General features: G+C 42.5%; 1 protein-coding gene across 3 annotated transcripts in view; it reads left to right on the forward strand.

Annotated features, from left to right (window-relative positions):
* Positions 1 to 3,912, forward strand: part of HSD3B7 (hydroxy-delta-5-steroid dehydrogenase, 3 beta- and steroid delta-isomerase 7) — a 35,091-nt gene extending 31,179 nt beyond the window's left edge. For 2 of the 3 annotated variants that reach the window (XM_075178877.1, XM_075178876.1), the window contains exon 7: positions 1,001 to 3,912. In XM_075178877.1, coding sequence (XP_075034978.1) covers positions 1,001 to 1,422 — 422 coding nt within the window. In that variant the 3' untranslated portion in view covers positions 1,423 to 3,912. The remainder of the gene's footprint in view (positions 1 to 1,000) is intronic. The other variant, XR_012678145.1, reaches the window with a different exon arrangement.
* The last annotated feature ends 8,123 nt before the right edge of the window (positions 3,913 to 12,035 follow it).

The raw sequence follows: 12,035 nt of genomic DNA on the forward strand, positions 1-12,035 counted from the left end.
TGCGTAGGATAATACTGTTTATGTACAATTGTATGTTGAGTGTATGTGCGTAGGATAATACTGTTTATGTACAATTGTATGTTGAGTGTATGTGCGTAGGATAATACTGTTTATATACAATTGTATGTTGAGTGTATGTGCGTAGGATAATACTGTTTATGTACAATTGTATGTTGAGTGTATGTGCGTAAGATAACGATAATGTTTAACCATCTGCAATCTAAACAGGGAATTTGGCTAGAACAAGAGCAGGAATTCAGCTAGACTTAAGTCAGGGATTGAGCTAGAACCAGAGCAGAGTGTTGAACTAGAACCAGAGCAGGGCTGGCGCTAGCGCCAAAACAGAGCTTGATCTAGAACAAGAGCAGAACTTCAGCTAGAACCAGAGCATAGCTTTATCTAGCAGGATTGAGTTAGAACCAGACCAGATCTTAAGCTAGAACCAGAGCAGGGATTGAACTAGAACCAGAGCAGGGATTGAGCTAGAGCCAGAGCAGAGCTTGAGCTAGAACTAGAGCAGGATTTGAGCTGGAACCAGCGCGGAATTTGAGCTGGAACCAGAGAAGTGATTGAGCTAGAGCCAGAGCAGAGCTTCAGCTTGAGCCAGAGCAGGGATTGAGCTAGAACCAGAGCAGGATTTGAGCTGGAACAAGAGCAGGGATTCTACTAGTTAAGATGGAGATGGAGCAAGAGTTGAATTAGAACCAGAGGAGAAAGTAACCTAGAAACAGAAGTAATTCCGCATGAATCATAGATTTCCATAGACAAGGAGAACTGTTTCAGAGCATGCAACGAGGAAATAATTTTAAATGATGGCTTTTCAGGAGAAGATTCCAAATGACAGTTTCAAATAAATCCCAAAGGAGGTCATTTACAAAGCACAAAACTTCCACTGTGCAAAGCCAGCTTTAGAACCACCATGCACATCTGTGACACCTTTATAGCCCATTGTACGCAGTTTGAATCTTCTGTGACCCATATACATTTCTCTTCCATACAGGTAATGTAGCCTGGATGCATCTCCTCGCTGCTCGCCAGCTGCAGGATAGTCCATCCACATTGGGTGGTCAGGTGTATTTCTGCTACGACAACTCTCCATATAAGAGCTACGAGGATTTCAACATGGAATTCCTGTCGACCTGTGGGTTCCGGATGATAGGGGCCCGTCCGGTGGTGCCCTACTTTCTGCTCTACCTGCTGGCTCTGTTTAATGCACTTCTGCAGTGGCTCCTCTATCCTTTCTGCACCTACGCCCCTATACTTAACCCATACACCCTGTCCGTGGCCAGCACCACGTTCACCGTGCAGACAGACAAGGCAGAAAAACACTTTGGATACACGCCCACATTCAGCTGGGAGGAGAGCAAACGTCTCACAGTCGCCTGGGTGAGGAGCTTTGAGGAAGGAGACAAGGACCAATAAGGGCATAACTTAAATGAAGCAAACCGGATACCTTAAGGAGGGAGTAACATTAGAGGAATGTAGGTACAAGGTTCAAAAGCTTTCTGGATTGAAGGGAAAAATAATATTTTTGACTTCTAGTGGTAGAATATGGACACCACAGGGAAAATGCAGAAGGTTCTCGAATACCGAGTGACAGAATTATAACAACACAGCCGCAGTGTATATCGCTACAGGAGAATGGAACCTCTAAGACTGTCTGTTAATCTTCCCACTCCAAGGATTCCGAGACTACAATCCATCTCATCTCCATTGTTCTCTATTATTTTTTTGAAAGACCATAAACTTCTTAATAACAGTCACAAACATATATGTAAAGATTTTAGTAGCTTTACAGAGCGGAAGATATTTTAGATAATACTATGATCTTTTGGAAGATTTTGTTTCTGCGCACAGCAGCCCTTACGCCTTAAAGCTTTTTAAATAACAGGGAAGATTGCCTCTGTCAGGCTGAAATGGAGAACAATCTGTCCCATCAGGGGAACTTCTACATATCTATTTGTGACTGTTACTAGATGCCACTTTATGTTATTTAATTTAGAATTAATGTGTTCCTAATGTTTAGGAGACTGCAACATTTTTAGTATATTTTAAATGGCTCTTCCCAATGATAACTGAAGTGTCTCTCACCACTGAGTGATGTATTATCCCAGATTTTTTAAAGGCACAACAATGGGCAGCAGTAACATTTCACGACCTGTAGGTGGTGCTGTGCTGCCTATGATTAACCTTTTCCATAAACAGTGTAGCACTCTGTACAATTTCAGGCCCTAATTAGCACTTCACCAAAAGACAATAGATATCTGAACTGATTTTCTATTAACCCATCCAATATACAATTATGTTTGAATAGTATATAAATACAAAAATAATGCTTTCCCCTCGGTAGTAAAACACAGCTCTGTAATAATTGGAAGGTTAATAAGCTGCTTATATATAAATACATATGAACTTGTTTATATTCAACTCTATATTTCAGTTTATACATCCATTATTTAAACAAACTAATTAATTAAATTTATTATGTGCAATCCTGTTGAGCACAGAAGTCTACTGAATGAGCACATGGCATAGAGTATGCTATGAGATTGCACTTTTGACCCATTGTCCTATATGCAGGTTCTCCCTATTGACTCCATCTTGACCTTCTTCATGAAGGACAAGTAGAGGGAAAGTTATAGTGGCATTAGCATGAGGACCATGAAGGCACAAGCATGGGGGCCATGAAGGCACAAGCATGGGGACCATGAAGGCACAACCATGGGGGCCATGAAGAATCACGAGGGCATAAAAGCACAAGCACTGTGGCTAAAGGTACACACTTGGGGGACATAGAAACACAGACACCAGGAAAATTAAGGCACAAGCATGAGGACCATGAAGGTACAAACATGGGGACCATGAAAGCACAAACATGAGGACCATGAAGGCACAATCACGGGGACCATGAAGGCACAAGCATGGGGGCCAAGAAGGCACACGCATGGGGACCATGAAGGCACAAACATGGGGACCATGAAGGCACATACACTGTGGAATAAAGGCACACACTTGGGGGACATAAAAACCACAGACACATGGAAAATGAAGGCGCAAGCATGGGGGCATAAAGGCACAAGCATGGGGACCATGAAGGCACAATCATAAGGCCATAAAAGCACACACTTTGGGGACATAAAAACACAGACACAGAATAAATTAAGGCACCAGCATGGGGGCATAAAGGCACACACTTGGGGGACATAAAAACACAGACACATGGAAAGAGAGAACATTTATGGAGATTTAGGACTGGGAGGGATGATAAACCTTTCTCGCTGCTAGGAGTGTGCCGGTGTGTCCAACTCCCCAGAAGCTCATTTGCTCTAAAACTGTCAACTGTCAATACTAAAATTTTTAAGGCAGCAAAGCCTAGAGAACACAATATTGTGTAGGCTTTATCGTCCCAGTGGAGGGAAGACTGGTATAACAAATCTGTCAGAGGTGGACATCACTATTAATGACCAGTATTACAAATGCAATAATCACATCTACAATCTAGGGAGATAAAGCACCAGGGAGGTAGATAACATTGCTGATAGATATGTATAGTAAAGATAATTCAGAGCAATGAGAAGTTGGGCATAATGTATAAAGCTGTATATATATATATATATATATATATATATGCAGTATTTATGGCATTATGTTTCTCCTGCAGACTCATTGACAACTTGGGAACAGTACGATTTTCTTTGCTATTTTTCTCTTGCATAAGATACAAAACCTCACGGCTCTGTCCTTTTTTTAACCTTATCATTGCTGTCCGTTAGATTGTGCGTAGATTATGTCATAAACCTGCTAACTACTTTTTCTACAGTCAATACAGCAATGTATCCACAGTGCAATAATTTGTATTAATTTATTTTTAATTATGAAAATGATAGTATTTTAATAAATAATATAACATATTGTGACGTGTTGCGTCTGTGATTGGGGAGGACCGATGAAGCATTTTGTGGAGCAAATGAACGAGATGCTTAAAGAACAATAAGTTAGTTGCAGAGTTCTCCTAGTTTTGAGTGGTGGAGAAGGAGCAGGTAGGTAGGTGTCACCCAGTGTACAGGTAGGTATGTAGTCTGTTCTCCAGCTTGTCAAAGGTGCTGGAAACACCGGGGAAAAAACAATTCTTATATATATAGTGCAACACTTACTTGGGCACTTTCTTTCCACTGTGGGGCATGTGCCACTTTAACTTCCGAGTCCTCACTCTGCGGATGATTGTAGAGGTAGTAGAAACACTATGTGGGTATGGGTGAGTGACACATATGCAGTATAGCTACTGTAGAGAGACAGAGAGGCTTCACAGCACATGTACCAACACTGGGCAGGAGGGGGCACCGAAGATCCCAAGTTAGGCCCAGGGGCAAACGCAGGATTTGTAGAGGGGGGTTAACACACCACGCTGCCAGTGGGCGTGACCAGCATGCATGGGGGCGTAGCTATAATTTTAGACAGTGCTTGGCTGCTCTCCAACTCTTCCTATCCCCATAATATACATGGGCAATGCTGCCTGCACTACTGTTAGGTGCACACAGCTCTCCCTTTTTAAGCAGAGCTGTATGAAGCGGGAGCAGGGTCCAGTCACCTCAATTATACAGTGCCCCAGGCTTGGAGGGGGGTTTCCAGGCCCTATATGTATATATATATATATATATATATATATATATATATATATATATATATATATATGTACACACTCACACTAACCGATCAATAGTCAGGAGAATTTCATAATATATAAATACCAATTAATAACGTATTGGAAAATGTAAACCCGGCCTCATCCCTATATTTATAACAGGACACAATTTGCACCTTACAACTGCACGTTTGCTGGAAAGCGCATTTCTTGTCGCACTTTAACCAATGTAATAAAAATGAGTGATATCCGTTATAAAGTTCTGATGTACCCTCACTCTAGGTAATTTAAAATGTAAATTGAGCCAACTGAATACTTCAGGGGGGAAAAACAAACAAACCGAGACGGACACCTTGAAATGCGTTTAGAGTATAATTAGGTACAAATAAGCCTTATGGTGCGTAACACCAGTAATCTGCTGGAACAAGGGACTTTAGCCTCTGGGTAGCTGCTCCAATGTCCACAGCAGTCACCTGTTAGAGAAATCACCTTTAAGTCACTCTAATTATTTATATTTACAATAGTGCTCTCTCTTTTAATTCCATTATTGTAAATGCGGGGGAAACGTTTAAATGACCAGATTTGTCGGCTCCCCTCAAAAAACATAAACACAGAACATACGTTTTACCCCATGCTTAATCAACCTGCGTCACGCCGACTGATGTGGAACTACAAGTCCCAGCTGTTCTTTACAGCCAAAGGTAGTACCAGGTAGCCTACCTCTCCTTCATACCTATATGTTCTACCTGCCACAGTTTCATTACCTGGCTGGCAAGGCATGCTGGGACTTGTAGTTCTATAACACCAGGAGAGACCAGGGCTTCTTTATAGCCGTAGGATGCCTGGCACATTTGTATGATCTGGTAGCGACATCATGTGGTCATTGTGCACTACTTGTGGTGATGAACATTTCATGTGAAATATCAATGGTGCCATCTAGTGGACTAGCGGTATACTACCATTATGGAGACAAAGGAAGGCTGCTGAATTACCGCCACAATGATTCCACACCTGCACTGCCTCTGTGATTTGTGCAAGTTCACTGTAATACGTCACATCCTCGTCAAATGTAATAAAACATTACTAAAACCTCCCTCACTTAATTCTACTTTTATTTCTGTTGAACTAAAGCACTGCTCATGTATGTCTTATATTTACAGAGAGAATGAGGGGACATTGGGATTGTTTATATGACATTGGTGAGGGTACCCATAGATGTGAGCTTTTCTGCATTTGTGCAACATGTGTCTCATTACAAGTAGAGGATGAGGCCCAATCTCTGGCCTCTTAGAGGAGGTGGAAAAATCAGGTACCCCTAATTACCCCACAGACCCAACTACTTCCACATTAGGACCACCCCCTCCATTAATTATAATTGTTTTCGGTAAATACGCTTCATTCCAGCCTCACTTATGTCTTATAAATGCAAGTTTTATTACACCCGTAGTATTGCGCTCATACATATCCGTTCCCAAAGAAGCTGCGCTTGTTTAGTGCAAAAATCTGCAAGCACATGTACAAATGAGATCATTTTCCAGAGGGAAAGTCTGTCTGATCAGGACAGGATCTCCTGCTTTGGATTGTTAGAGACATTTGTTGAACTGGAGAATCAGAAGAGAGGGCCATTGTTCTGGGACCCCAAGTGTCAGTGTACCCTTATTCTGTAACCACAAGTGTCAGTGTGCCATTGGTCTGGGACCCCAAGTGTCAGTGTGCCATTGTTCTGGGACCCCAAGTGTCAGTGTGTAATTGTTCTGGGACCCCAAGTGTCAGTGTGCCTTTGGTCTTGTGGGGTGTTACCTGTATGTAGTGGTTAGTACTTACCAAAAGTGGTCCAAGGAAGGAGAACCAGTGAACCAGCGACAGGGTCATGGGTGCCCAAGGCTCACTGATATGCATGGGGAGTGAAGGTTAGCCCGTCTGGTCCAATCCCACAGTAGAGCTATCACGTTTTCTTTCACATCATGTGGCTGGCTGGGTGTGTGTTCGTCATTTACCAGGATGCACTAGGGGAGGAAGGCAAGCCAGCAAAGGCAGAGTGATGCTCTGGGCAATGTTCTGCTGAGAGACCTTGGGTCCTGGCATTCATGTGGATGTTACTATGACACGTACCACCTACCTAAACAGTTTTGCAGACCAAGTACATCCCTTCATGACAGTAGTATTCCCTGATGGCAGTGGCCTCTCTCAGCAGAATAATGCGACATACCACACTGCAAAATATGTTCAGGAAGAGTTTGAGGAACAGGACAAAGAGATCAAGGTGTTGACTTGGTCTCCAAATTCCCCAGATCTCAATCTGATCGAGCATCTGTGGGATGTGCTGGAAATACAAGTCCGAGCCATGGAGGCCCCACCTCACAACTTACAGGACTTAAAGGATCTGCTGCTAACGTCTTGGTGCCAGATACCACAGGGCACCGTCAGAGGTCTTGTGGAGTCCATGCCTCGAAGGGTCAGAGCTGTTTTGGTGGCCCAAGCGGGACCTATACAAATTAGGTAGGTGGTTTAAATGTTGTAGCTGATCGGTACATATTAAGATCCATAATCAAAGGAGCCCAGATTTATTTTAGATGGACTAATATTTTGCTCATTTGTTATCACATTTTATTATTTACAGTCACAGTTACAGTCACGCTTTTTTTCAAACTATTATACAATGATGATTTTAATTGGTTTCAGAATAAAGATGTTCTTGGTGAACTTTCCCTGATCTTGGAGGATTTTTTCATCCACACTAAATCCTATAAAGATTCATCTTACCCTGGAGAGGAAAGTACAATATTTCTTTAGAGGTTGCCTTTCGCCAATGTTCTCGGTGGGTAAAAGAATTGTGCTCAATCGCACAGACATTTCCTGCATGGACTTAACTCTCCTCCGGTCACAACAACTGTGGAAGAAAAATTGACCTCATGGATAAATATTCACCCCAGAGAAACACTATCTATTTATAATGGGCATGTAAAGAAGTCCACTACCCAAATAGCATCAGGCCAAATGTAGCCCAGTGGTCAGAACCAGACTGTTGATGAAGAATGACACAACTTGGACATACGAACACCCTGGCTACAGTCATGTCATGGCTGAGTAGAATACTGCCAAAAGACGTCTATCCTTAAGCTTGTCATAAACGTGACATCTATAAATTTGTGAAGGCAGTGGGAAATTATTGCAGTGGTGCAAGCGAGTGTCAACACACCAAAAACCAGGCTATTTAGAAGACCTACTGAAATACCATCTCAATTCAGGTGCAGGACCTAGTGTGTTTAACCATCATTGCTGTTACTATCTCTATTCCTCCCTTGGCGATCTCCACCACCTCATTGTTGACAGCACCTGCCATTGAACATGGGGAAACTGCCCTAACTCTTTTTTTCCACCAGCGAGCAAGATAACTACTAGTGGCTGTGCAAAAGCCTCCTCTACACCCAGCAGACGAACGATGCTCAGTTGTGACGGATGAAGGTGGCAGTTGAGGTTACCAGCAGTTTACTGTATTGGTATTTCGGCAGTGACTGGTCCGTGTTTTGCATCTCTCCTCGTTCCAATTTGTGCTGCACCACCAGTGCAGAAATGCCATTTACCAACTGACTCCTAACAATAGCCACCAGCACTGTGGTATGTATTTTGTGCTATGATCTCCTCAATGTACAGCGTTGATAAATGTGTTGGTGCTTTAGAAATAAAAGATAATAATAATTAATGCACATAGTCCCTCACAGGAAGGAGAGTGTAAATGATCCTAAAGCTCCATCTCCAAGCATCTTGACTAAACATTGGCAGATAAATTACTTGTCTCCATCGCTTCCATGTTGCGTGCATCAAACTGTTTCACCAGTTCCAGTTCGATCCATCAAGTGAACTTAATGTTTGTTGGGGCCAGGATAAGATGAAAACCACATAGATCCATCCTGCTAAGAGTCAACTATACAGGCTGGTGGTGATGGTTCAATCAGTGTTTAGGAGTTTTTGTGGCACACAATTGGACCCCTGCCATGAGGAACATGTCAAGAACACTGTGGCTGATCCAGCTTATCCATTCTTGGCCGTAATTTATCTGTCTGTGAATAGGATTTATGGAAAAATGGTCGATGTCTGGAATAGTTCCAGGAATATAACCGTGAATTCAGTTTATTATAAGCGGCCTCTACAGGCACCAATCAGATTCTAGCTGTCATTTTGTAGAAAGTACTAAATAAAAGAAAGCTAGAATCTGATTGGTTGCTATAAGCAACATCCCCACTTTTTCAAACCCGCAGCTTAGTAAATCTAGCCCCAAGTGTCTAAACTAATTGTAATAGATGTTTTATGTGGCTTACCCGGTGTGCCTTCAACCTGTCCGATTTATAAAATGTAATATGTGTACAATACATATATATTACGAACTAGTAGATTTTTAAGGTGCATTTGATAAGGGTCAGGGATCAGTATTGTATCCAGTCTTCATTCCTTGTTCGCTCCTGGACTTCCTCAGTGTTTAAGCCAATCAGATTACAGAAATGTTCTCACCATAGCCAATCAAATCATCGGAACATTCATAATAGCACAGAATATTTTCCTGAGTGTTCTGATCTTGTTGGGGGCAGGAGCTGATGACCTCATGTATGTTAGTAAGGACAGAGCTGCATGTGACAGGGGCAGTGCTGATTTGAGGTAGGGGCAGAGACTGACAGATAATGGAAGGAGCAGGGCATTCAGTAGACGTGTTATGTCAGGTCCTTGTCATACTGACGCAGGGAGATTGTCAAACGCACCACTACATGGCTTAAGTTCATGGTCACATCTTGCTGTGAGACTACATCTAGACTAATGTGTGGTTACTCATCTGCTGTGTAACGAGGTATACAATGTATCCCAACAGCTCTCATCAGCCCCCACTCTCTCCTTGTTGTGTAACAAATTATAAAATGTATCTTAAGAGCTCTAAACTGTTTTCTGAGTCACAGATTTGTGATCCCCTTCAGGATAAAACCTCGATGGTTTATTATTATATATTTTACCAGCATTTATTGCAGTAAAGCTACCGCACCTCTGGATGTCATTGTACCTCACAAAATCCAACAATTACTGACAGTAATGCAAAGAAGCCGAGAGATAACATCCTTTGTGTAGAATACATATTTGTTTAATTAACAATGTAAGGGAGAATAAACCTGCTGCTGTATCTTCTCATTAAGTGTCAGACTAGCGGGTCCTGTGACCAGATACACCGGTCATCCCCGCTGCCCCCTCCAACTCTTTAGTCACCTCTTACACCTCATTCTCTTGGAATCTGATGCCTAACACTTGTTCCCTATTCCTAGACAGCAGAATGTAGCTCGTTGCTGCCCTCTAGCTTCCATTTCAGCAATAAGTCTTGCAGATGTGTAACAAAAGATGATGTAATGCGTGGGAGGGGAAGGGGGGCGGAGGGACTGATTCACCACTGTTATTATGACTTTCCCTGTCTAATTTTGTTAAGGTGCTTTTGACTGGGGTCAGAGAATCTCCTTCAGCAGCTCATTCAGGAGCTCCTCAGCCAATCACATCATTGAAATGTTGACAGCAGCATCAACTATATCAGTAAATAAGTGAACTGATCTGATGGGAGCCAGTGACCTGTCCACTTGTGTGATTGTTAGTGAGGACAGGACTGAGAGTTATATAGTGGAAGGAGCAGGGTCCTCCAGCAGCACAGAGTATATCTGGAGATGAGTGATGTGTTAGTGAGGACAGGGCTGCATGTGACAGGGGCAGTGACATGATGTGAGGAGAGGAATGGAGGCAGCAGGAAGTCACAGACTGAGAGTTATATAGTGGAAGGAGCAGGGTCCCCCAGCAGCACAGAGTATATCAGGAGATGAGTGATGTTAGTGAGGACAGGGCCGCATGTGACAGGGGCAGTGACATGATGTGAGGAGGGGAATGGAGGCAGCAGGAATCCACGGACTGAGAGTTATATAGTGGAAGGAGCAGGGTGCTCCAGCAGCACAGAGTATATCAGGAGATGAGTGATATGTTAGTGAGGACAGGGCTGCATTTGACAGGGGCAGTGACATGATGTGAGGGGAATGGAGACAGCAGGAAGCCACAGACTGAGAGTTATATAGTGGAAGGAGCAGGGTCCTCCAGCAGCACAGAGTATATCAGGAGATGAGGGATGTGTTAGTGAGGACAGGGCTGCATGTGACAGGGGCAGTGACATGATGTGAGGAGGGGAATGGAGACAGCAGGAAGCCACAGACTGAGAGTTGTATAGTGGAAGGAGCGAGATTAATGGTGTGAGGGGAATTGAGGTGTGAAACATCAATAGGAAATCTCATACATATAACTTGTTATATTTCTGTCTCTATCGATCCCCAAAGATATTCCGTCTAGTTTTGTATAAACACTAGTTATTAAATGTATATTATTCAGCTCACTACTACACAGTGGCTCTACATAGTAAGCTGTGCTATTATACTTTTATTATCTAAGTGCTACAAATACAAGAAGAAAATATTTTTTTATGAGAAACCTTAATTCCCCTTTGGTCATTTATATGCTGGTCAGTTTGCAGTGCATGGGGGTCTGATGAGGTCATAATCTATGACAAAATGCGTTGGGGCCTATCACAGCCAAATACTGTTACCTAGCAAAGCCCTTTGACATCACGGAATTCCCCCGACCTCACATCTGAGCCGTGGCCAGTGAGCTGTGAACCAACAACGCTTCACGTGGGGTTGGAAGTTTTTGTTCCCGAGAGGACATTGAAAGATACCTTTTGAGGAACCATTGTCTATACGCAAATGTGTGATTATGTATTTTTAATTAATAAATTTTACTTAGCTATACTTTACTATAACCTATCACTATTACGTAATTTCATTATTAACCTGAGTTTACCTATCCCTAACCCTATTTGCGCCTAATCCTATTTTTCATCCACAATCACATGATGTAGTGAGCAGAGGGGCTTTGGAACATCCCTCTCAGCTCTGCGATATCCTCCTTCTTCCCCCTCTGCATCACATGACATGCTGAGAGACTGCAAGCTTGTGTCTGTGTAAAAGATTGACTGTGCCTGGCAGCCGTTTTTGTTTTCTGTTCATAGAGATTTTGAAAAGGACATAACGATTTGTAGAAATACAGTTAAGAACAATGATGCCTACTTAAAAGTCACTTAACTTTCTATTTAAAGAAACAAAATTTTATATGTGGGATTGCTGCTTTAAATAGAGCTCTTTATAAGCACAATGGACAACTTGCAGTATACTGATTTTTCCTGAAACGAATATTAAAAAGGACCAAGCAGGTCCTAAAACAGGTAATGGGAGGTAGTTCCCGGGGGATACACCCCATTTGAAATTTGTCAGGGGCATTATTGAGAATGTGTGGTCCAAAAGTAGCAAACCCCTGTAACTAACAGCCCATG

The sequence above is a fragment of the Mixophyes fleayi genome, chromosome 7 (genome assembly GCF_038048845.1).
Source record: "Mixophyes fleayi isolate aMixFle1 chromosome 7, aMixFle1.hap1, whole genome shotgun sequence".
In the NCBI taxonomy this organism is placed as follows: Eukaryota; Metazoa; Chordata; class Amphibia; order Anura; family Limnodynastidae; genus Mixophyes; species Mixophyes fleayi.